Raw genomic sequence first — 24,319 nt, forward strand, 5'->3', positions numbered from 1 at the left:
TTGCAATAGTCTGGAAATACCGGATGGACAGGGGTAGTTCCAATTATACTGATCTTTCCCCTTGATCAGGATGGGAAGGAATGATAAAAATGGAGTATTGTATATCAAACAATTCTGGTATAGCAGGAGAAGGTGTAATTATAGGCATAGGCGTAATTTTAAGAATCCAGGCAACTAAATTATGTTCTGCACCTGACCGCCAATGTACCGTGTATTTATTTCCTCCTAAAATTGTACTTCTCGCAGAATTGGAGAACAGCCAAACCCCTCACCCAACCAGCTTTACCATCCTTGAATTCACGAGCACTCACCAGATTCTGCCACTTTCGAGATATCAACTCCCTGTTCTGCAGCCATGAAGCCTAGGATGGAGAAGACTACAAAACCAGAGAAGAAGCTGGTCCCACTATTAATCAGTGCCAAAATGATGGCATCTCTGCAGGGGAGAAAAGGCAAAGGATGACAACGGTGAGAGAGTGATCCGACAAAAAGGGGCTTTGTGGTGGTTATCCCGCAACATAAACCATACCAAGCACAGCTTCCTAGCGGATGCTCCCTATGTTCCATTTGACCTTCAGGTAACAGAGGCAAGTGCATAGCTCAATGTTACAGAATCTTGGACACCTGAAATCAGACAGAAACATGTCTTATCCTGCATGGGACTGGGCTCAAACGAAACAGCAGCAAGGTACAGTGGCCCCTTTGTTATGCACACCCACCCATCATCAGGAAAGAGTTTGGGCTGAGTTGCAGAAGGAAGCGAGCGCATTGCTTTCACCATGGTAAGGTGGAAAGAGGATGAGTGAGCTTACAAGACAGGCTGTGCCTTGGAGCCCAGCACAAGCGGCAGCCGAGGAGGAAAGAAACGGAGGCCGAGGGACCCCAAGGACATTTCACACTGCATGCATGCATTTTAGAGACACATTCAAGGAGATGTTACATACTAGCAGGACAGGTTGGGCAAGGGGGCCACAGAGCATTCAGAACAAGCGAAAGGAACTGAGTGAGTTAGCCCATGAAGAGGAGTAAGGAAAGCGACTTCCAAGCAAAGCACTTTGACACTTTTTTCTCAATGATATGGGGGCGGTGGGAATTTCCCCCAATGTATTAGATGCTTGCTATTTCTCCCTGCTATTTCCTTATATATTTGAGGAACTTGGCACAGACAGTAAACAGGGGAAGCAATTCTTCAATCGAGGCATATTATAGTGAGATACTGTTCTTCTTCAAATAGACGAATTTCCATCACACTTTCCCCTTAACAATGCAAGTTTTAAAACCTAGTGCATTCATTCTGATTTATCCCCAGACAAATGTGTACAGGGCAATAGCTTAAATGTACAAGCGTTTGGCAGCCTTTGAAGAGTAGCTACTGAAAGAATGTCTTATGCTGCACTGTTTGGCTTAGTCAGCAATGTGATATAATCTGTGAATGTCCTTAAGCAGTCCCTGGCAGAATCAGATTCCCTACTGAATGGCTTTCTGCTGTAGATTATGAAGAGATTTTCCTGGAATCCCAGATTACCAACTATTCTTTTCCAACAAGGCTAAAAAGACACACGTTGTATTAATGTGCATGAAAAGTTTCCATAAGAGGGAAAAAAACACACACACAATAGTGTCCTGCAAATGTCAGATGTTCTGGGACTTCAGCTTCCAATAATTACATGTTCTACCCAAAGGAATTTTAAAAGAACGGTTTTTCCTTTCTATGGTTACAAGTTCCAACTCATTGCGTATGATCTCAGTGTCACAGGTATGTAGCACTGCGTAGGATTAGACTTTGCAGCTGGCCAGAAGAGCAACAATGGCACAGTAAGAGATTGTGGTCCCCAGCTAACGAGACAGATATTGGTGTGTGCGTTTGTGCTTTTCCTATGCTGCCTGCTTTTCAGGCAACAGTTCACAAGCAAAATTCACCTCCTAGGAATAAAATCTCTTCGGATGTCCTTGATGCCCCCCAGAAATGAGGATCACCATGGAACCAGTAAAGTGACGAATTATTAGAAATTAAGATCCCCATAATGATAAAATGACTGGAGAAGCCACACCAGACTATTCACCTCTGCTTTTCCCAAATTGGAGTCGATTCCCCAGATATCATGGACTATAAACCCCATCGATGCAGGACAGCATAATCCAGTGATGGCAAACCTTTTTTTCCTCGAGTGCCAAAAACACATGTGTGCATGCTATTGCGTGCATGCAGGTGACCACACCCATAATTCAATGCCCCCTGTGCATGCGCAGGTTTTCTTCGCGCCTAAGGAGGGCTAAAATGGCTCCCCCCTACACCCTGGAGACCCTGCGGAGGCCAAAAACGCACTCCCGGAGCCTCAATGCAAGCCGAAAATCTGCTGGCCAGGACGCACATGTGCACTGCAGCTGAGTTAGGGCAAGGGCTCGCGTGCCAGCAGATATAGCTCTGCCCGCCACAGGTGGCACGCGGGCCATAGGTTCGCCATCACTGACAGTCTACTGTTGGCAATGCATGTTGTCGTTCAGTGAGTTTGCTGTCAAAGGGCGTCTGTATGCGTGTGGGGTGGGGAGACATTCTTCATCTTTTAAGATAGACCCAATATCTGGTGTGAGAGTAGGTGTGTCTTTTTGATTTTAAATATTTAGTTTTAAGAAATTTTTAAAAGTTGTTATCCTATTAATTGGCCTAGAATGTTTTATCTATTGTATTTTTTATGAAAATGTTTTAAGCTGCCCCGAGTCATCGGAGAGGGGCAGCATATAAGTCCAATAAACAAACAAACAAACAAACAAATAAGGCAGAGTAAAAATGAAGAAAACAAACAAACCAAAAAACCATTGCTTTTCCTGATTATAATTAATCTGCAGACTGGATGAATCAACCAGGCAGACAGCTTAGTCCTGGCAACCCAGCAGAACGAAACAAGAAAGGAAACTTCTCTCTCTCCTACCCCCCAAAACCATTGGAGATACACGCAGCAATCTGCTGGCATCCTTTCTACCGTTTGCCAGAGCCACGCAGCTGCCACCGTGTGAACACTTTCACAGTTCATCAGGCAAACCTCCCGTCACAGAGCTTTGCCTGTTGAGTGCCTTCCTGCTGCGCAGGTATAAAAAAAGAGAGAGAAGAGGAGGTGGTGGCAATTCTACACCCGGCAGAGCCTCTTCTTCCTATGCTCTGCCTGCTTGCCCCCCTATGGTGATGTAGGAAATGGGGTCTCACTTATAACAATTGTTGTTGAACCGGTTATAGCTGCCCAGGGCAGTGAGTGCCCCCAGTCCTATGGCATAGGAGAAAAAGATTTGGGTCCCAGCATCAATCCACACCTGAGAGGGAAGAAGGAAAAAAAAAAAGAAAGAGAGAGAGATATTGAAATACAATGGACTAGAACTAGAGAGCTTTTCCTCTGTCCCTTAGCACAGTGTTTCCCAACCTTGGCGACTGAAAGGTATCTGGACCTCAACTCCCAGAATCCCCCAGCCAGCATTCGCTGGCTGGGGAATTCTGGGAGTTTAAGTCCAGATATCTTTCAGTTGCCAAGGTTGGGAAACACTGCCTTAGCATACAACTGTCAACTTTTCAACAGCTCTTTGCATCCTGGACAGCCACTTACTGCTGCCATTAACAAGGGGTGTGTAGCTGATATCTATTTGGTGAAGAGCTTTATCTGTCGCTGCTAGCAAGCCCTTTAACCAATAAAAACACAGTTCACCGAAGCCGAACTCCTTGCAGAACTGCATTCTGCAGATTTTGCAGCTAAAATCTGGACAATATAAATTGTATGTAACAAGTAGATTAGATAACAAGCAAAAAAAAATGTGAACAGGGGCAAACTATATTGTCCCTGTTCACTTTTTTTTTTTGGCTTGTTATCTACTTCAAGGCTGTAGTGCTTCTCCTTTGTGTGTTGTTCATTCCTAACGACACCCCAGTGCAAAATCTGGCTAACCAGTTGGCAGGTCTATATTAACCCTTTCCCTCCTGTATGCCTCTCACTTACCTGAGGGGAAGCCAGTTTGGACCAGTCGGGTTTGAGATAGTAAATTATCCCATCCTGAGCTCCAGGCAGCATCACCCCTCGAATAAACAGTATAATGAGCACCACGTAAGGGAATGTAGCAGTGAAGTAGACAATCTATGTTGTGGGGAGGGGGGAGCAAAGAGAGCAAGAATTAAGCTTTTATGGAAAATGGGTTTATTTTGTTGTTTTCTATTCAGTTTAGAAGACCAAAGTAGGAGGTAATCTGTCAACTCACTAACTCCCTCAAAAAGAGAAATAATCAACTTTTAAAAATAATATTTATTTCTTTACTCTAATATTTACTTCCCTTACAAACCACACTGCTCTCCAAAGAGTTTGCATAAAACGTTAAACTGAATTAAATAACAGCAATTACAAATTGAATTATCGACTGAAAACGTTAATTTAAAACCAGTAGCAGCCAAAATTGTTTTGCAGCCCAGCCCAGCAATTAAGCACACACAGGCGGCAACTCAAAACACTTTCAACTTTCTTAAAAAACAAGCAGTGAGAAAGCCTCATATCAATTTCCCCTGTGGACTTTTAGTAGTAGCCTCTCTTTGATTGAAAATTGGCCATGTGCCTGCACCTTTGCTGTGTGCGTGCTTGTCATGTCACTATTAAAAAAACACAAATTCCCTCTTGCTGATGCATCATGTCCCTGCCTGCTGTCACTGTAAAAGATACAAGGCCAGGAAAAGAATAATCCATCTGACAAATAGCACATTCTCTGCAAAGCAAGATCTTCCTTTCACTTAAAAAACCTTTGCAGGCACAGGAGAGGGTTAATGGGTCAGGCGAGAGGCTTTCTACTTTAGTATGGGAAGCCTTGGGGCTGCTCTAAAGGTTATTGCAGAATTCCCCTTGAAGAGACACCTGACCTGCTCCTTGGACAATTGCCATAGATTTCCCCACACTAGAGTGCACCCTAAGGGAGCATTCAGTGTATTCTAAGGTGTGCGCTTCTCCTTTTAGCTAAGCAAACTTTCAAGCCGATGCCTTCTGGGAACTGTGCCCTGTGCTTTATAATACTCCTCCCAATTCCTTTGAAATACAGGTTTGCGTAAAATATGTTCTAAGATGTAGAAAAGTTTGGAATATCTTCCTCTTTTCTACTTTTTAAAAAAGTGACTAATGGACAGGGAAATTGCATAGAATTAGCAGAAAGCCTGGAACCAGCTTGGTTCCTTCAAGCACCAATATTCTTACCGAGCACTCAATCCTGCACCAGTTAGCCCTGCTACTGATGCCCCTTGTAAAGTCTGAGTAGGAGACAGTGCATGGATGGAGAAACCATTGTCAGATCTTCTGTTAGCAGAAGGAGATGACTGACAGGGAATCTAGACATCTTGACAGGAGATTCAAAGGAGGAGGAAGGCTCTTATGGGAAGTTCTGACTTAGATACTCTAATGATCTGGACTGCCTTTGGATGTCATGCTCCATGATTTAAGTCAGAAGCAGTCAAGCCGTGATTGGTATGTATGTGTGTCTGACTGGACAGTTTGTCAAGGGTTTATTAATTGTGAGTATAATGGGGTGGGTTTTTTTTTACTTTTTACTATTTATATTTGACTTTTAACGCTGTATTGTATTATTTATAGTTGTATACTGCCCTGAGTCCCATGGGATTGATAAGTCATAAATAAATTGCAGGTGGCATCCTAATTCATTTGTGAAGCCCCACAAGACAACCAAACTACTACAAACTATGTACGCTGGAATAGTATTATAGTATAGTATTGTGTAATGAATCATTGTGTATTTAACTTGAATCATTGTGTGATTAACTTGCATTTTGCTATAGTAGGCTCCATTCTTAATTATGGGTCGTTCTTAACCTGGGGACCTGCTGTACAAATAGGTTATAAGAGGTATCATGTATGTCTGAATATGTTACTTCTTTCTTTAATCAACATCTTTTCTTTAATCAACATTAATTAATAACTAAGATCTAATTTTATATTATCAATTATTAATTTATGAACTCTTTTTACTCTCTATTTTATACTTATTTATCATGATATATTTTATTAGTGTTTTTTTAACTATTATTAATTTAATTCATTTTTAATATTATTGGGGGGTCTCTTAATTAATGGATGATTGGGGTAGATATAATATTGTGCATGGAGTGAATGACTGGTATGAGTGTGATGGTTGGGGTCATCTTTCTGCTTATTGGGGGGAGAGGAGCAGAAGACAAAGATCATAGAATTGGCAGCTGACTCATCTCCTGCAGCGTCAGAAAATTTAAAACTACAGATACATTCTCAGAGATGCTGACCTGAAGATCCTAAACATTTATGAGCCCAGAGACAGAGGTCCACTGAACCACCGAGCGAGATCCAGATTAAAAGGCATCCTTTGTTGTCAATGGGGAGAAAAATTACAGATATTGAGAATGTGCAGAAGATCAAAGCTTCAAGGAGTGGACTTAATTTTATTCAATGATATAAGAAGGCCCATGAATGAGTAACTAATGGCTTGTCCCTGAAAAAATGCTCAGGCACGACTTCAAAAACCGTCTTCCAACACATCTCATGAGAAACACTTAAGAGCTCTTGGCTGCCTCTGAAAGCTTTCCCGTCCTTCCTAAGAGACCTTCGGGACTTCTGCAGCCAGAAGGGAAAGAAATGCTATTCTGGACAGGCAGCCCAGCTGACTTTCAGCAATGCTTCCTCCTCACTAAGGCCACAGGGACTGCAAGAGTGGCCAGCTGTGAGAGGCTGCACCACGTACAAAGGCCCGTCTGCTGAGACGTGGGCCTTGTGGCCCCTTCAACTCCAGTGGCTCTCTGCTAAGAATGCCAGCCTTTCTTAGGCATGGGGCTTGCTGATGAGTGGGATTTTAGATGCGCTGGCTATGCACTGGAAAAAGAGAAGCAGGCATTAAGTGTCTGGGTGGGTGGAACATATGACTCAAGAGAGAAAATTTGATATGTGCAAAGGAAGGCCCCTATTTACATTCAGAAAGAATAGATCGTGGGCCACACTATTCACGTCTAAGATCTGAATTCATTCCTTGGCTGCATTTGTACTTGGGAATGGCAGACCTGATAAAACAGAGGCCTCTGTACAGTAGTTGCCACACCAGATGTCATCTTATCTCCCCTGCAATCCAGGAGAATTGCTTCCAGTCGGAGAAAAACACTATTGACAACCTAATTGGACATGGCAGTTTTATATGTCCAACCACTACGGTTTTCTTCAGAGCTGCAGAGGGAAGTTTAATTTTAAGAAGTCAGATCACAAGGCTGGTGTCTCAGTTGCAGTGGACAGATATGACTACCCCCGAGAAGCTGAGACTTTTCCACCCACTTTGCAGAAATCCTGTTTTGCTCTTTTCACAAACAGGAACCCTGAAATGCGCCTAAGTTTTCTCCCTCATAGAGGGACTGTGGATGGTGTACAAATCAAATGTCAAAAACATATCAACTATGCATGGAGAGATTTCCCCCACAAAGTCTCAGGTGATCTCTTGCAAAGGATAATACTCAGCAAATCAGGAGCCGGTGGAGTCTAATGTTTTTAGGCACATCTTTTTTTTCATCCTAGCTGTAATTTTAACTTGAGTCCTTGCTCTTTCTCTATTTCCTGACTGACCTTTGTGAAGGTCTACTGTTCTATGCTTTGCAGCCACCATTCTTCTTTGCCTTAATTGAAAACACTTTGCCTCCAGAGGTTTGGCTCAAGGCTTATTATTCACCTCCTGCAAGCCTCACAGTTTTCCAAAGATCAACCCAATCTTTCCAGCTGTAGGCACCCATCAGTCACACGTACCTCCCCTCACCCATAGTTATTTCCAAAATGCACTCCCACCCCCCAAATATGTTTATTTTCATGTCATTTCATTTCATTCAACGTTCTCTTCTCATGCCTGGGAGTGTGTATAATATACCTGTTTCCATTCACCCTCCACCTGGCCCTCCTTGCCCCTTCTTCAAGAGCCACATCATCTCCACAGGTAAGGTCCTTCAGAGGGGCCTGATGAGCACTTAAGCAGGGAGGATTCGGAAAGCAGGCGACTGCCAGGGGGTGCTCTGAAGAGAAGGAATTTACCCATCTTCTGGAGTCTCGTGTGACCAGTGCCACAGTCCATTCACAATTCCTCCCCGCCTTCTCCTCCCTTCCACATCGACTCAGATCGTCTCCCTACAGCTTCCTACCTTTCCTGCAGATTTGACGCCTTTCCAAACGCAGAAGTAGACAAGGACCCAGCAAGCCATGAGGCACAGGGTCACTTCCCAGTTGATAGCCCCAGGGTACTCCAGGCCCTTTGAAATATTCAACACCTTGTTCCTGCAAACAGAGGGAGAAAGGGGTGACTACCCAAAAGGGACGTCCCTGTGATCAAAGATCTCCTTCTATGATTGCCTGGGCCAAAAACAAGGGTTATAATGTAGCCCTGTCAGGCTGGGAGCAAATTTGGAAAAGGAATATAAAATTAACTAAATCAACAGCATATAAAGAAAATCAGTATAAAATGTTTTTATCGGTGGCATTTGGCCCCAAACAGATTGGCTAAAATATATCCAAATCGCAATTTGGTCTGTTGGAAATGTAAAAAAGAGCGGGGCACCTTCATGCATGGTGGACGTGTCCCAAAGTAAGGAAATATTGGAGAAAACTGCATAATTGGTTACAGGAAATAACAGCAACTGCTATTGAATTCACCCCGGAATTATTCATTAGGAATTATAAAGAAAACCTACTCAAGAAATACAAAATATCTACTGCTACGTATTGTGACAGCAGCAAAAATTATGTATGCTCAAAAATGGAATGACCCCAAAATACCAGAGGATAGAGAAATAATTAAGAAAGTGTATGATTGTGCAGAAATGGATTGGCTAACTAGGGCAATAAATGATAAAAAAGTCTCGGACTATTATAATATCTGGACATTGTGGTACAAATGGATAGGAAAAAGGAAAACTGACTTATAATAAAAAGTGTATGATATTAGAATATATGTATAGATATATAATCCTATAGTACATGGATAAGAAGGAAATAATTGGATGTTAACTTACTTGAAAAAATAGCTGGATTTGTGTTTGTGTTGTTTGTTTAAATGTTGTGTTTGTGCTTTTTTTTAATGTATAAAATTCAATTAAAAACATTTTTTTTTTTAAAAAGGTCTCCTTCTATGCAGGTGAATATGGCCCTGCTCAGAACGGAGAATTAGAAAGCTGGCTTAGGACAGAAGGGTACAATGCTATAACTCACTCCCAAAATTCAATGACAGGTGACCGCTTGTCAGAAAGTTCATCACAGGTAAGGTTGCTGCTGGCAGTGCCATTGGCACAGTCTTCGTGTCGGAAGATTTCCACGCACTCTTGGGAGTTCCAGGGATTCCCACAGGTTGCCCAGGGCAGGGTGGCTGTAAAAGACTTCACCAGATAGTAGAAGCCCCAGGCCAGTACCATGATGTAGTAGGTGTTGCAGTAGAAGACAATCACCATGGAAGCAAATCCCAGTCCTGTTTGGAGAAATTCAGTTATTGGAAAAAAAGAATGGGCTTATTTTCCCTAGAGGGTAAAAGTCACTGTTGCACAATGAAAATGAGTGATATAAAAGGCAACTCGCATTTGCTAAATGTCCATATTTTAAATTCTGGAAACAGAACACTGTTTTCATCAAACAGTAATTTAATTTGGCTTTGCATGCAGGAGGAAAGAGTGATGAAAAAGACCCATTTCTAATCGCTAGTAAAAAAGAAAAGGACTTCTTTTCCTGGCTTCTAAGATTACAGTGTGTAATTTTACACTACATACTGTCTGCTCAAGTAGTTTTTCACTGACATATTGATTACCAACGCTTTGGGTATCAAAAGCCAGTGATCTCAGCCTGGCTATTTCTGTACCATAGGCCATCAAAAGAATCATGTCTATATTTAAGCAATTCTTCTCTATGCATCCAAGTACTCGATACCTCTTTAATACCTCCTGACCCCCTTTGCCAACTCTACATATTCTTCTAATTTGGGCACATCTCAGAGTTCAATCTATTGGACCTTTTGATATCCGCCTTGGTTCTCATTAAAGATCTCACAGTGATGTTCTGACTTGGAAAGCTGAGAGAAGATGCTATTAGAAGCTCAATCTTTCCCCGGGAATAAACTCATACAATGAACCTGAGGACCAATAGAGAGAAAGAAAGGGGATTAGTTGGAAAAAGAGATTCTTACCTTTGAAAAGCGGCGCTATGTTCCATACAGTGATGCTTCCAGCCTTCATGAATTGCCCCAAAGAAATTTCCAAGAAGAAGATGGGAATCCCACCAAGGAGGGCAATAAGAATGTACGGGATGAGGAACACACCTGTAGCCAGGTGAGCAACACAAAGTAAGCAACAGTGTCATTCTTCAATTCTAGACTACTTTAGCTGTTCCCCATAAATACAGAAGATTTGTAGGTTCGTTATACTAAAAGCATTTTTTAAAAAGCATCTCAATCTAATCCAATTTAATCTAATCTAAATTGTGCAAAATTGAGTCCTGCCCCAAAAACAATGGAAAACAGGTTGCCATTTTCATAAATTATTCTGCTTCAGTTTGTGGATTGAGAGGAGCGTAAGGGTGTCAACTAAAATCATTCTCAATGGAAATCATATTTAGTCGATATGGAGTTCTGAGATACCATCAGATCATGGCACACCCTGAAAATTAGTCACAGATGTCATAATGTTTAAAATATGCAAGGATTTCAGAAGGTTTTTGCAGGTTGGGGAGGAGCCAATGAAATGAAATTCATCTTAGAATCTGTAATCTTTTTTTAAATCAGTACCTGAATTTGTGACTTCTGTGGTTACTTGGATTTGTAATACTTATTGCATTTTAATTCTTCCCAGCTCCCCTTTGCCACCGCTTGGCTTAACCTTTTCCAATTTGTCACATTCTAAGAATTTTGAGATTGCACAATTGAGAATCAGCCTTGTTGCCAGGATTACGTGCCTCAAACATGTTTAAGGCTGCTATGCTGGAGAAAGATGGCTGAGCCAAAACGCATTCGTGCTCTCTATTCAGAGGTATTTTGTTGGCAAGAGTCTTTATGTACAAATGTCTGCCAAATATCCAGAGGAAGACCAGATCCTTAAGGTAGCTGCTATGGAGCTGGAAAGGAGATAGATAAAAAGCAGACTCCGTTGTTCTCAATTATTTTCCTTCTGACTCTTGTCTCCTGATCATCTATTCATAGGGGCTTCTTTGAGGCTCCCAAGATCAGAAAAAAAAAATCTGTCAGCCTCCCTCGCAGTGTCCACACTGGTCACCGCCCTGTGATCTTGATCTGTTTCCCTCTTTCCCCACAAACAGCTCTCAACCTTCCCCATTGTTCACAAGTGTGCCAGCCCCATGGCTGTGACGGACAGGCTGGTGTGTCCCCAAATACCTGTGTCCATGTGGGCCTCAGCATGAATCACATCAAAAGACTATTTATAGTACCGATCGCTGGGTTAAGGGAAGGCCCAAGTGTTGCTTCTCGTCCTGCCAATCCCTAGTTAAAAGGATAATCTTGGGGATATAAACTCTTTCCCATGGGGATTAGCAAGGCAACGGTTGGGGAATTCATTCATAGGCGGGGACATCTATCACCCAGGAAATGCAAATGGCGGTGAATCTATGACTCTGCACATGGAGCGGCTAAGGTACACCATGGCTGCAAAACAACAGTGTGCGTGCTAAGGCTGACTCGAAGATGATATGGGATTTTGTGCCTGTTTACACATTCAACCAGATCAGTTGAAAAAACAGTAGCTGCCACATTCCTGGAATGTGGCTAGGTTTGATTAATATTAATCTTGGGATTTGTGTAGGTGAGTATATTGTGGTTTTGGTTAATTAACGGGTTCAAAGGAGTGTGCAAACTCGGGACATAGATTAATGCAATAACAAGATGGAGTTTATCAAGTGAATGAAGCCCACGGGTGGGTGTTTGGGTGTGAGTATGTGTGTGGCTTTATCTGAAATCTAGCATTAACTCCGATGGTAAACCTGCACTGTATTCATTTCAGAGTATTGGTGAGGCTTCATATGACTCAATATTTCGTTTTCTTTTTTTCTGCATCCCTACGCACAGAAAGATAACAATGTAGGGGAAACAATTCTGGCATGATCTTGTTTTGTTTTGCATAGAAACGCATCTCAGTCTCAAATTGAGAAGGGCGGCATAAAAATTGAATAAATAAATAAATAAATTCTCACTTGCAGTCTGATACCTACCACTACATACAAGTTTATGCCTATAAATCAGCCGAGACTCAAAAACTACCCTTTCTTGGAACAGCCTTTGTAGGACCAATTAAGGTCTGAAATATGCGCTATGCAATACTAAAGGCTGCTTCTAGGAACACTAAAAATGTATGCCTCATTCCATTAAATAAATAGACTAAAATGGCTTCTTATCAGTTTTCATATTCTCTCTTTCTGTTTTTCGATTATCGACTCTGTAAGGCATAGTGACTGTATGAAAATATCATGGTTAGACTGAGATTGGTCCATCATTCCCTCTGTGCAATGGATTTTAGAAATCTTTGCCAAAGCAGGCAGACTGCAGACAGAATTCTCAGCAGTCTCTCCAAATTGTAGTTCTCAGGTTTGAAAATTAATATATGATGCAATTAATGTACCAGCCTTTCCCCAGGAATTAAGCTACATCTTTCCCTTTTCCCCAGCCATTGAGGCCAGGTGACCATATACAGGTCGTTGCACATTAGAGAAAACTGTCACAGACATCTGCAATATGAATACGTCTCCGATGTTGCCTTTGTGCATATATAGTAGTGCAATGACCCCTTCAAGGTAGGAACAGAGGCGATCAAAGTGCATTTCTGAATTCACCCTATTTTCATAGACAGATGTTTATAGGGATGAGACAGTGTTGACTGCAGCCTGAAGAATGAGATGTTTCAATCTCTTGATGAGTTAGAAGGAGAAGCAAGGTGAGAGCTGGAGAAATGAAACCTCATTAATTGAAGTGGCCACTGTTCTGTCCGCAACAATTTTTCACACTTGGAGGAAAGCACTGACATTTTTCTTTTTCCAATCCTGGCCACCGATCCCTTTCTGATTGGGTGCTCAGATTCCTTGGAGGGCACGGAGCCAGAAAGACTGAATCATTCGTTCCTTGTGATCTCCTCACGCCCCTTGACAAACCCACAGATTTATTCTATTCTGGCTCTCCATCTCAACTCAGCCATGCGAGCCTACGTCTCTACCCAACGCTGTGACCACCGGCACTTGTGAATGTGCTGACCCAGGTACAATGCTCCAAGCACACCAGCTTGGGTGCAACTGCTTGGGAGTGGAAGCTTCTACCCCATCCACCCACCCACACCACATGAATGAGGCAACGGTTTTCTCCTGGAATTTGCCCCCAGCAGCTGTGGCCTGCTCTGTGCCATGCTGTGGCTTTTACACAAAAGAAATTTCTCCCGGCTGTCAGCCGCGTAAAAGGAGGAAGTTCTCAGGGCCTCAAAGGGGAGGGAGGGAGATTATCTCAGCCTAAGCACAAGGCAATCCAGTCAGTTTCCCCCAGAAGAAAAAAAATAATGATTCTACTCCTGGAGGTTTGGAGAAATTGGAAAGATGCATCTCTGTTTCAACCTTGGACTATCTCTCCTACCATTCTCACAATTTCCTTTATCACCAAACACTGCCTTGTCCAAGTTCCTCTTTCCTATCTAACCCAGCTCCTCTGATTGTTTGGATCACTTTTTCTGTCCTTTCTGAGCTCCTTGTAAGCTTCAAAACTTTTTATCAGAGCAGTTTAAACTCACGCGCTGTAAGAGTTGATAGGGCAAATAAGACATCCTGGTTATGAGATCAGGTCGCATGCTTATACTTGCTGGCTTAGAGCAGTGTTTCCCAACCTTGGCCACTTGAAGATATCTGGACTTCAACTCCCAGAATTCCCCAGCCAGCATTTGCTGGCTGGGGAATTCTGGGAGTTGAAGTCGAAATATCTTCAAGTGGCCAAGGTTGGGAAACACTGGCTTAGAGGATGGAAAGCAGTTTTTTTCCCCCATTTCCACCCCCTCTGCCCATTATCAGTTGCTGTATAAGATCTGGATCTCAATGGGGATTATTATCTCTGGTGACAGAAGTCACATGCCACTCCAAAAACATATAAAATGAAACAGCATCTCTAACCCACTTCTCAAGTTCAAAGTTTTGGCAATCTCTCCGGTTGTCAGGTCAAGCTGAATCCGTTCTTTGTTTGCATAACAAGATTGACCAGAAATGCCTAAACTTTCAGGAACAACAGCTCTCAGAATTTTTCAATGGAGAAAGAAGAAATAAATGTATCTTTTTCAGAAGGTGCTGATTTAAAATAGTAGGGTTGTCTAAATCTTTGCCTTTTCTATTGTGATCAATCAGTTTCTACTGCTTCATCTTAAGTCAGGGCTGAGAAGGTCATTTAATCTTTTCCTTTCACTTTCTGCTCTTCTGCCTTGAAAAAGGAACAGCCAAGGCTTATGGCGACTGAGACCTGCTAAATTTGTCCCATGCAAACATCAGATGAAAACTGGCTCCAGGGATGCAGCTGAGAGTTCTGTCTCTCTTCAGTAGTCTGCCAAAGTACTTTTTTTTGTTCCATTTGCACGTACAACAGTCTTAAACAGAAAGGGCAGATTACAAGGAAGTATTCTTGATCAATAAATGCAAGGAGAAAAAGGCAGAGAGTACCATCAGTGATGGGGGTGCCTTGGACAGCAGGGTTTGCAAAATAAAAAATAAAAATAAAGATATCATTGGTCCTTTGCAGGGTTTTCTAAATTGAGACTCTTTGTCCTTGGCTATTAAAAGACTGTCTTTGAATGTTTTTGCTTCGCTTTTCTTCCAACGGGCGCAAAATAGTGAACATCCCACTTAATTCTTCACGTTTTAGTTTGACTTTTGAAGTTAGTTAAAGGTTAGAAATAGGTGCTAGTCCAAGTTCACCAAATCGGAATGGAGATTGTATTCCATTACTCTCTATTACTGTTACTCTCTGACAAGTGCTGTTAGCGATACTTGTAGTATCACTAACAGCACTTGTCCAGAGAGTAATAGTTGCAAAAGCATCAGCTGGACTCGGTTGTTTTACCCAAGAGCCAGGCAGCATGTGATTGTGACACGATGTGCATCACATCAGCCCATGGCAGGCCTAACAGCATTGCTCTTCTGTTCCCCTCTCCTAAAAGCAGCATGGAGAAAAAACCACCTATCCCTTAAGGGAGAATGAGATAGCAATTTTGGCCCGGCGTTGTACAGATATTGTATCAGAATGGGAGGGACAAGGAGACAGTGGGATCCCAGCCCCTCCATTTACGAAAATTCTACAATAGGAGGAGGAGGAGAGCCCCTCCCTCTACTTCACTGCTAATGAAAGAGACACTGGGGAGGACTGGGGCAAACCTAGCAAGCTAAGGACTTTAAATCTGCAGGGATTGGCCATGATAATCTTACAGAGGTGGTGTCCATGCCCCTGAACAGAGAATATTCTACTCCTCTTCTTTTTCCTATGTTTTGGGATTAAGCCCCACTCTGGAAGAGGGAATTTAAGCTTAAGTCTAGGAAGACATGCATGGTCTCCTTTTTTCCCCTCCAATCCAGTCCCCACCAGATTTGTCCTTCGCGTGGCCTTTGGCAAAGCGTGATGTCGCACCAGCATGTTCCACACTTCAGAGTGGACATGCGCTCTTCTTTGGCTTCTCACTCGGTTTGTCCTCCTTCCTCAGATCAATTGACGGAAAAATGGACACATCCAAGAATGGTCCACACAAAAGCTAGAGGGCCTGGAGGATGCCAGAGGAGCCCTCTTGGAGATGATGGAAAGGGGCCTGGTGGAAAGACCGTGTTTCCTGGGATTCTCCGCAGTTCTCGGCAGCAATCCGTGCACGCTGGCTCCTGCCAGAGCTCAACTGCTTCCCATATAATGTTTATGGCTTATTAAACCACAGATGGCCTCACTGCTTTTCTCCGGGGCCAGGAGGCTATTGAGACAACATGGGTGGGTGGACGGGAGGGAAAAATATGACACCCATATTTTTAAGGAAGCCAGTTAAGTGTGAGGCTCAAGGGCACCACCGCCAGATGAGGGGGGCCCAATGAACCCAGGTCCCAGCCACCCATGAGGCTCACTGGATACTTTCAGCCAGGCATTTTCAGGGTCGTGAGGGTAAAGTGGGAGAAAGGCAACAACCACTAGGAATTATTTAGAAAGGAGGCGAGAAATAATGTAATAACAATAGCATGTAAACAGTCGCCTCCTCCCAGCCGACATGTGTCATATTTAAATCTTCGAGCTGGAGGTTGTCCAGATATGTTATATTGTGAAATGTGATTAGCTATGTGTTTTCTGCAATTGCATTTCCCAATATACAGAAAATAAGGAGGACAAAGCAGTTAGTGGGGAGGATTGGAAAGCAACCAAAAGGTGCTAGAAGTTTCTGTTCCGACCAATTCACGCATAAAATGCCTTTCCACAATTTGTTCCAAATTTATTTTGCATTATTTGAATAAAATTTGAGGAAGGCAAGATTGACTCAGTCGTCCAGGAAGGACTACCCTGCCACGGCCTTCCTTTTAGTCAGCTACGCCTTCTCTTTGCCCTTCTCTGGAGTTCCCACATGGTCCCCCCCCCCTGTAATTATTCCTCCAACTTTGAAAGGGGTGAGGCATCTGACTTGGGGCGTCCTGAAAGGGGCTGCAACTCTGGAGGCTCAGTTGTTGCATAAGGGGGAAGTGAATGAGAGGTTTGGAAGAATCTAACCACGGAATCAATCTGCAGGATAACTCAGGATGGGCCCAGGAGAAATGCCCTATGGATGTGGCTCATTCTCATCAGTGTGTGTTTGTACGCGTGTGCACACGGAAAGCACGCGTGCGCATATGTGCATATACCCAACATCTTTCTAGTTTGTCAACTAAGCATCGAAATAATCTCAAAGAGAACTTGGGTCTTCATCCCACCCTGTGGCTTTGCATCTTCCAAAGAGGTCAACCTTCTCCTGTGGGAATTTATTTATTTTGTTTTTGTAATAATATCCCTGGTGGGATGAGGTTTTGAGGGGCTCCCATAGGACATCTCCCACAAAGATTTCACTTGCTTCACTTGTTGCAGTGGGAAAGAAGACAAGAGCAAGCTCTTTCTTAAAGTCCCTTTATGGCAGGAGGTGCCAGGTAGTACAAGAGCCCCAAAACACTGCAGCTGGAAAGAGGTGAGTCCCCAAGTTAAAGTGGGCTGGGGACACTTTCCTGCTTCCCTTCAATGTGCCCCCTCTTGAGGGACTTTGGGATCCCCAAGTAGCAGGATGGGGAGGTGTTGTACCCCCCTTCTGAAGAGCAGCCATGGTTCTCTCCCAACTTTGCTAGAAGGCGATCCTTTGGCCAGACGGCACTCCCTCCTGCAAGCTGGCAGCTGCCCTTTGCTCCCTGCCTAGCCACAGATGTGTGTGGTGACAACACGGTGCCAACTACTTGTGTACTTCACTGCCTTGCAACATTCCCACTGAAGGCAGGATTTCTCCCCTATCTGATCACAGCTCTAGCTTGCCCCACGCTCATGTTTCAGTCTGGATAAATCTTCCAAGGAGCTTAACCTTCTCATGTGGACATTTCTTTTGTGGGGTGGTGGTGGTGGTAATATCTCTGGTGGGATGAGGTTTTGGGGGACTCCCCTAGGGCCCATCTCCCAACAAAGACTTCTGCTCCCTTTCCAAACTCACTTCTGGAATTCCATCCGCTCAGCCAACAAAAATTTACTAGGATCTGACTCACTTTTGAGACTTGTTTTTTAAATTGTGGGGTCCTGCCTTGAGGCTTTTAGTTTCCAGATAGAGGTGGGATTGAAATACGCCTGCTTAGAAAGACAGGGAAAGGCCCTCCACGCAGAGCATATGAACTCGTCTATTCCCAGATCCAGCCCTAACTTTTGAAAGAGCCTTTGGAGGGCTAAAGCCAAAGGCCAAAATTCCATTCTGGGGGGAAAGGGTGCAAGCTAGAGCTTTTTTTTTGTTCCTTTCCAGGACACCTTTAACCATCCACTCTTGCAGCTCGCTGCCAACTCCAGGTCCTGCCTGGATTGCCTTACAAACTACTCAAGGAGTTTAGGATGCCAGCCAGCCCAGAAAGCTTTCCTCAGGTCCCTCTTTTTCCCAAATGGGCCTCTTGAAGCTTAAAGTTGCCGGCTCCAGAGCTAGGCATCCTTCCATCCTTCTAAGGTGGGTAAAATGAGGACCTGGATTAGTGGGGGGCAATATGCTGACTCGTTTAGAGCATTGTTTCCCAACCGTGGCAACTTGAAGATATCTGGACTTCAACTCCCAGAATTCCCCAGCCAGCGTTCGCTGGCTGGGGAATTCTGGAAGTTGAAGTCCAAATATCTTCAAGTTGCCAAGGTTGGGAAACACTGGTTTAGACGGCTGTAAAGCACTGTAAAGCGGTATATAAGTCTAAATGCTACTGCATAACGGTTCCCATCCGACTCTCTGGAGAACCACCGACACCCCCCTTTAAGAGCCTCCCAGAATCCCTTGAGAAGAGGGCGGCATATAAATTTAATTAATGCATCTAATTAATAATAAAGTGTATAAGGATCCTGGAGACCCCCCTCGTCCCTTGCACCCAAGCCCTCCCGGCCGCGCCGGTTGCTCACCTCCCCCGTTCTTGTAACACAGGTAGGGAAAGCGCCAGACGTTGCCCAGCCCCACGGCGAAGCCCACGCAGGACATGATGAAATCCATCTGCCGGGTCCAAGTCTCTCTCTCGCGGGGCGGCGAGGCCAGGGTGGGCTTGCTGCAGGAGTCCGCGGCCTCGCCGAGCTTGCTCCCCACCGAGGCTCCTTGGCACATGGCGGCGGCCGCCGGGGGTCCCGTCTTTTTGTCCTGCGGCTCCACCGAGACGCTGTAAATGCCGCCGCCACCGCCGCCGCCGCCGCCTTCCGCCGAAGCCCCCTTGGCCATGGCGCCTGGGGGGATCCCCGAGTCCCGGTCGCCCCCTTCCAGACGGCTCGAGGAGATGGTGCTCAAAAAGAGAAAGAGAGGAGAAAGGGGTGCGGGGCGAGGGGGGGCGTTTGCAGGCAGAAGCCCCCTCCTCACAAGAGGCGGCGGTGGGGAGCGGTCTCTGAGCCGGGGCCGGGGGCTCGCTGAGGGGGCAGGTAAGCCGGCTCGGAAGGGGGAAAAGGCAGGGATATTATATATATATATAATATATATATTGGGCGCCGCGCCTCAGAAACAATCCACGAAGCACTTGAAGGTCAACCTGAAAAACCTCATGTGTTCAGTGGACTCGGGGAAGAGGGCTGCTCGAGGGCGAAGGTCGGCGAAAGCCGCCGGGGGGAAAACACCCCCACAGCACCCCGCCCGGAGTCACGGCAGGGCAACTGGGCAGGGGCGGAGGAGGAAAGAAAAGGGGAGGGGGGAAAGGTGGACGAGTCCCGGATCCCTTGCGCGTCCGTTCGCCTTCGCGCCGCTCCGGTCGCTTCTGAGGCTCGGCGCTCCGGGTGCAGCCGCCGCCGCCGTCTCCTCGCAATCGCCGCCCCTTTCTAGGAGAGAGAGCGAGAGCCCGCGTGACGTCAGATGGCCCCGCCCCCTCTTTCCCTCCCTCCCTCCCTCCGCTCTCCCGCCCCGCCGCCTCCGTCGCCGGGATTCGCTGACTGCTCCCCCCCTCTCCCCCCTGCTTCTCCTTAGCGCCGTGGGCAGGGGGAGTAAAACAGGTGTGTGTGGGGGGGACGGGACTCAATTGCAAGCAGCCGTCTCTTTTTCCTCCCGTTCGCCCTCTTTCTCGCCCCCCCCCTCCACCGCGCACTTGTTCCCTCCCTGCCTGGACGGCGCTTGCCTACGGTGATAAACGCTCTTCTTGCCTTTCTGGACTTCGCCTTCGGAGTTTGGCTGAGGAAAGGCGCGTCTCGAGTCACGCGGGGATTTTTTTGCAGTCCGTAGTTTCGCTTCGGCTGCAGTTCCTCCCGCGTCTGTGACCCGCTGTGTGTGTAGACGTGCACTGAGGCGGAAGCGTCGGCGGCCGCTGGGCGGTTTTTTGTTTTTTCCCCCCTTTTCTGTCAGGTTTTCTTCGTCTGGGAAGGGGCGAGCTGAGAAGATCCCCGCTCTCGCTCCCCCCCCATTAACCTCCCCCCCTCCACACACAAGTCTGTCTATCATACAAGTGGCCCTCGTAATTTTTGCTGCCTAAAATGAAGCAATTTTTTAACTGCCCCCCCCCCCACATTCAATATACAACTAGATATGATTTGACTGGATGAATGTGTGTGAGTATACATGGGGTCTTTTAAAAATGTTTTTAAAGTAAATTTCATATTTTTTTATAGTTATTTAGATTTCTTATATATTGTTATATTTAATGTTGTATGCCACACTGAGTCGCCTTGAGATGGGCGGCATAGAAATCAATCAAACAAACAAACAAAACAAACCTTCCATACATAAATATATACACACAAATCATTATACAATAAACTAGATCACACTCCTGGTTTGCTGTATATTATTTCATCTGTATCCAACCTTCTCTCCGCTTCCCTCTTTCTATCTGGCGTGTGTTCCGCCTCTACTACCTACTTTCTTACTCCTTCTCCCTCCTTCTACTACCATTCCCTTCTCCTTCCTCCTTCTTTCTACTCTTTCTCCACTCTCCCCTTTCTCTCCTTCCTTCCTAATTCCCATCCACCCTATAAATCCTTCCCTAAGTGGATAGTTCCATTATCATTACATAACAGATTAAAATGCTAAAATGAAGCATTTTTTATTTATTTTATTTTATTTCATATTATTTTTTCAAATTTATAATTTTGTTAAGCTTGCCCCACTTTACGATTTTTCTTGCAGAGGTTGTTAAAGTGAAACGTTGCATTTGTGAGTCGGTCACAGGGTTACTAAGTGAATCTGGCCTTTGCTTGTCAGAAGATGGAAGAAGTGGATCACATGACTCCCCCTGGACACTGGGACTGTCATAAATATGAATTGGTTGCCAAGCGTCTAAAGTTTGATCACATGACTATGAGGAGGCTGCAACAGTTGTAAGTGTGAAAAATGGGGTGAAAAATTGTCACTTTTTTCAGTGCTGTTGTAACTTTGTCACTAGATGAACTGTAAGTAGAATTTATTCTAGAGGGAAGGGGAGGTAACCTTTAAAAAGTGTCAGAAACAGTATAGTATCTGGTGTTTCTAAGCTGAGTTCAAGATTCTGGATTTAATTTATAAAGTCCTTAACTTTTTGGAAGCACCCTTTTTGATAAAAACATTTGCTTCAGTTTCAACTGGTGAGAACAAAGGGAGGAGGGCCTTTTTGGTGACGGCACCCACAGAAATATTCTTCCAGCCCCCCACTGTTTCTCAGAACATTTTGTTCTTTCACTGTCAATTCAAAACCAAGTTTTTGAGGGAGAAGCTTTGGCTAAATGTTTTGTTTGCCACTTTGTGCCTAATGCTGCTTTGTTTCATGATACCCTTTGCTAAAGTGTAACATCTGAAAATATACTGCTCAAAAAAATAAAGGGAACACTCAAATAACACATACTAGATCTGAATGAAATACTGTATTCTCATTGAATACTTTGTTCCGTACAAAGTTGAATGTACACAACAGCATGTGAAATTGATTGTCAATCAGTGTTGCTTCCTAAGTGGACAGTTTGATTTCACAGAAGTTTGATTTACTTGGAGTTATAATGTGTTGTTTAAGTGTTCTCTTTATTTTTTTGAGCAGTGTATATATTCTTCATCTGGATTGAAAGATGTGCACAGCTCCTTTTAAATGAATATATTTAGAAGCTTTATCTCTTGAAACTTGGGTCTTTTCAACATTCCCTTCTCTTTTGAATTTATCTAGGCATATTGTATGTAAACAACTATATTAATATTAATATTGATTGTTTCTTCATTGCTTATTTGACTCCTATGACAGTCATTCAGTGTTGTGCCTCATTGACAAATGTATCTTTTCTTTTATGTATACTGAGAGCCTATTGACAAATTCCTTGTGTGTCCAATCACCCTTTGCCAATAAAATTCTATTCTATTCTATTCTATTCTATTCTATAGGAATTTGTGGCAATAAACACACTGATCTAGAAAGTGGGCAACTCCTTATAATGATTTATCACATAGTCAACCTATAGTGGGATATTCTATACATATTTCCTCTGAAGTAAATTCCCAGTAACTGAACCGGAGGACAGTTGTGGCCCCAGAAGTAAACACTGGTTCTTGTTAGAGATGTGAATGGAAAAATACTCAGTCCATGCTCAGCGTTTCTTCCTTCTGTATTATTACTTAAGAACTTATTGATATATTGTACCTCTTATCAAATCGTGTACCTTCCAACATGGACTAAGTTACCAGCCCCATCTCTATGCTCCCACCCCTGCAGCATACACTCAAGAGAGATAATATAACTGATTAAATGGCAATAAGGAAACGAATCTTTCCTTATTTATTTAAACAATTAATAAGGTTGCTCATCTCAAAGCAGTGGCTCTAGGCAGCACAAAGAGGATTAAGCCAACAAAAGATAATGCAGCGAATAGAAAACTAAATTAGTCATAGCTAATCCATACAGAACAAACAACAAATCTGCCAGCAGCTGGTTTAACTTCTTGGTTCCAGAGAATATATGAATGTTGATTATATAACAGGACTAACATTTATAAGTCTGCTTAGACCAGGGGTCTCCAACCTTGGCAACTTTAAGACTTGTGGACTTCAACCCCCAGAATTCTGGGACTTGAAGTCCACAAGTCTTAAAGTTGCCAAGGTTGAAGGCCCTTGGCTTAGACCCATTAAATAACATATGGACTTCAACTCCCAGAATTCCCCAGCCAGCCACATACATTACCAAGATTGAGAAACACTGTTCTAGGTGCTATATCAAGATTACCTGAATACAGTCCCACATCTGTTTAGCTAGCAATCTGTTCTGTTCAATTTTTAGGGACCTCGTTTTTAGCAATATTGGCAGAGCTTAGCAGGGGAAGGGGAGGAGGCTGCACAGGACTGGATAGGATATGGATAGGGGAAATCAAGTGAACAGACAGAAGATTGTGCTGCAATCGATATTTGGTGGCATAAACTTTTACAGGCCATAAGCTTCTATATAGCTGAACCCACAGTAACAGATGCTTCTTTATGGGCTCTAAATCTTTTGACTACCATTGCATTACAGGTAGTCCTCAATTTACAATCATTCATTTAGTAGCCACTCAAAATGACAACCTTGCTGGAAAAAAGTGACCTGGCGGCCAGTACTCACACTTACGACCATCGCAGCATCCCCCACCGTTAAAATTTGGGTGTTTGGCAACCGGCACGTGTTTACAATAATTACAGTTTCCTGAGAACATATGATCATCATCATTTGCAACTTTCCTACCTGTCTTCAATGGCGGAGGACACATTTGCTTAACAATTGTGCCATTCAGTTAAGAACCATGGCAGAAATGGTCGTAAAACTGGGCATGACTTAGTGATCCCCTCGCTTAGCCATGGAAATTCTGGTGCCAGCTAGGGTTGTAAGTTGAGGTCTACCTGTATCTTTTCAGTTTTCCCCAAAACTCTTCTATTGTTCTATTATTTGCTTGTAACAAGCACAGCTTCCCTTTTAGGTTTTTGCAAATGGCTGGTGGTTTTATTTATTTTCTCTTCAGTTTCATTTAGTTCCCGCAAGGTTTGAGCCTAACCACTAGAATGGTCCCGGTGTCGTGGCGATTTTGCATCCCTTCATGTTTGCTGAGAACCAGAATGAGATGGTGAGGGCTGGAAAGCACAAATGTTATTGAAAGGACTTGATACTTTTATGACTGTACAAGAATATTGCTTGCTGGCATGTGGTGATAGCCCAAACTTCTAGCCTTTAACAATATTGGCTGAGCTAAGTAGGAAAAGGAACTGAGATTGCTAAAATGAACTGAATGCCTTCATTAGGAGAGACAGCAAGAAATAGCACGAGAGCTTTCGAAAGGCAGAGACGTCTGTTCTTGATTTCATGAGTGGCAACCACAATTTACAATTTAATTTAGAAAGACATTTTTCCTGTACTCTAATGAAAGACATATGCCTCCACATTTTTAACCAGATTTCTCTTCTATTATGCTGAATAGTGAGGAAATACAAAATACCCCATACACAAAATACACAAAAAATGCTTAATTCTTTTGCCCAAGCTATCCAGCCCCTACTCCGTAGTTGCCATTACCTCTGATTTCTGCAGGTCTTTAGTCCTTGTGTTGAACTCCCCTGCATTCCTTCTCCTAGCCACCCCAAAACCATATGACCCTTCTCATGTCAACAGGTGGATTGAGACCATGAGTTCTACTCCCACCT

At 43.9% G+C, this 24,319-nt stretch overlaps 2 protein-coding genes across 4 annotated transcripts in view; one reads left to right on the top strand and one right to left on the bottom strand.

Annotated features, from left to right (window-relative positions):
• Positions 1-19,533, bottom strand: part of SLC6A8 (solute carrier family 6 member 8) — a 40,640-nt gene extending 21,107 nt beyond the window's left edge. The window contains exons 1-7 of the mRNA XM_070741354.1: positions 18,640-19,533; positions 10,192-10,323; positions 9,231-9,483; positions 8,168-8,300; positions 3,981-4,115; positions 3,203-3,306; positions 312-436 (exon numbers count right to left, since the gene is read on the bottom strand). Coding sequence (XP_070597455.1) covers positions 312-436; positions 3,203-3,306; positions 3,981-4,115; positions 8,168-8,300; positions 9,231-9,483; positions 10,192-10,323; positions 18,640-18,946 — 1,189 coding nt within the window. The 5' untranslated portion in view covers positions 18,947-19,533. The remainder of the gene's footprint in view (positions 1-311; positions 437-3,202; positions 3,307-3,980; positions 4,116-8,167; positions 8,301-9,230; positions 9,484-10,191; positions 10,324-18,639) is intronic.
• Positions 19,534-19,604: 71 nt separating this feature from the next.
• PNCK (pregnancy up-regulated nonubiquitous CaM kinase) overlaps positions 19,605-24,319 on the top strand; it is a 68,065-nt gene continuing 63,350 nt past the window's right edge. Inside the window, exons 1-2 of one of the 3 annotated variants that reach the window (XM_070741355.1) lie at positions 19,605-19,701; positions 20,828-21,018. In XM_070741355.1, coding sequence (XP_070597456.1) covers positions 20,906-21,018 — 113 coding nt within the window. In that variant the 5' untranslated portion in view covers positions 19,605-19,701; positions 20,828-20,905. The other 2 variants (XM_070741356.1, XM_070741357.1) reach the window with 2 other exon arrangements.

The sequence above is a fragment of the Erythrolamprus reginae genome, chromosome 2 (assembly GCF_031021105.1).
Source record: "Erythrolamprus reginae isolate rEryReg1 chromosome 2, rEryReg1.hap1, whole genome shotgun sequence".
Taxonomy (NCBI): Eukaryota; Metazoa; Chordata; class Lepidosauria; order Squamata; family Dipsadidae; genus Erythrolamprus; species Erythrolamprus reginae.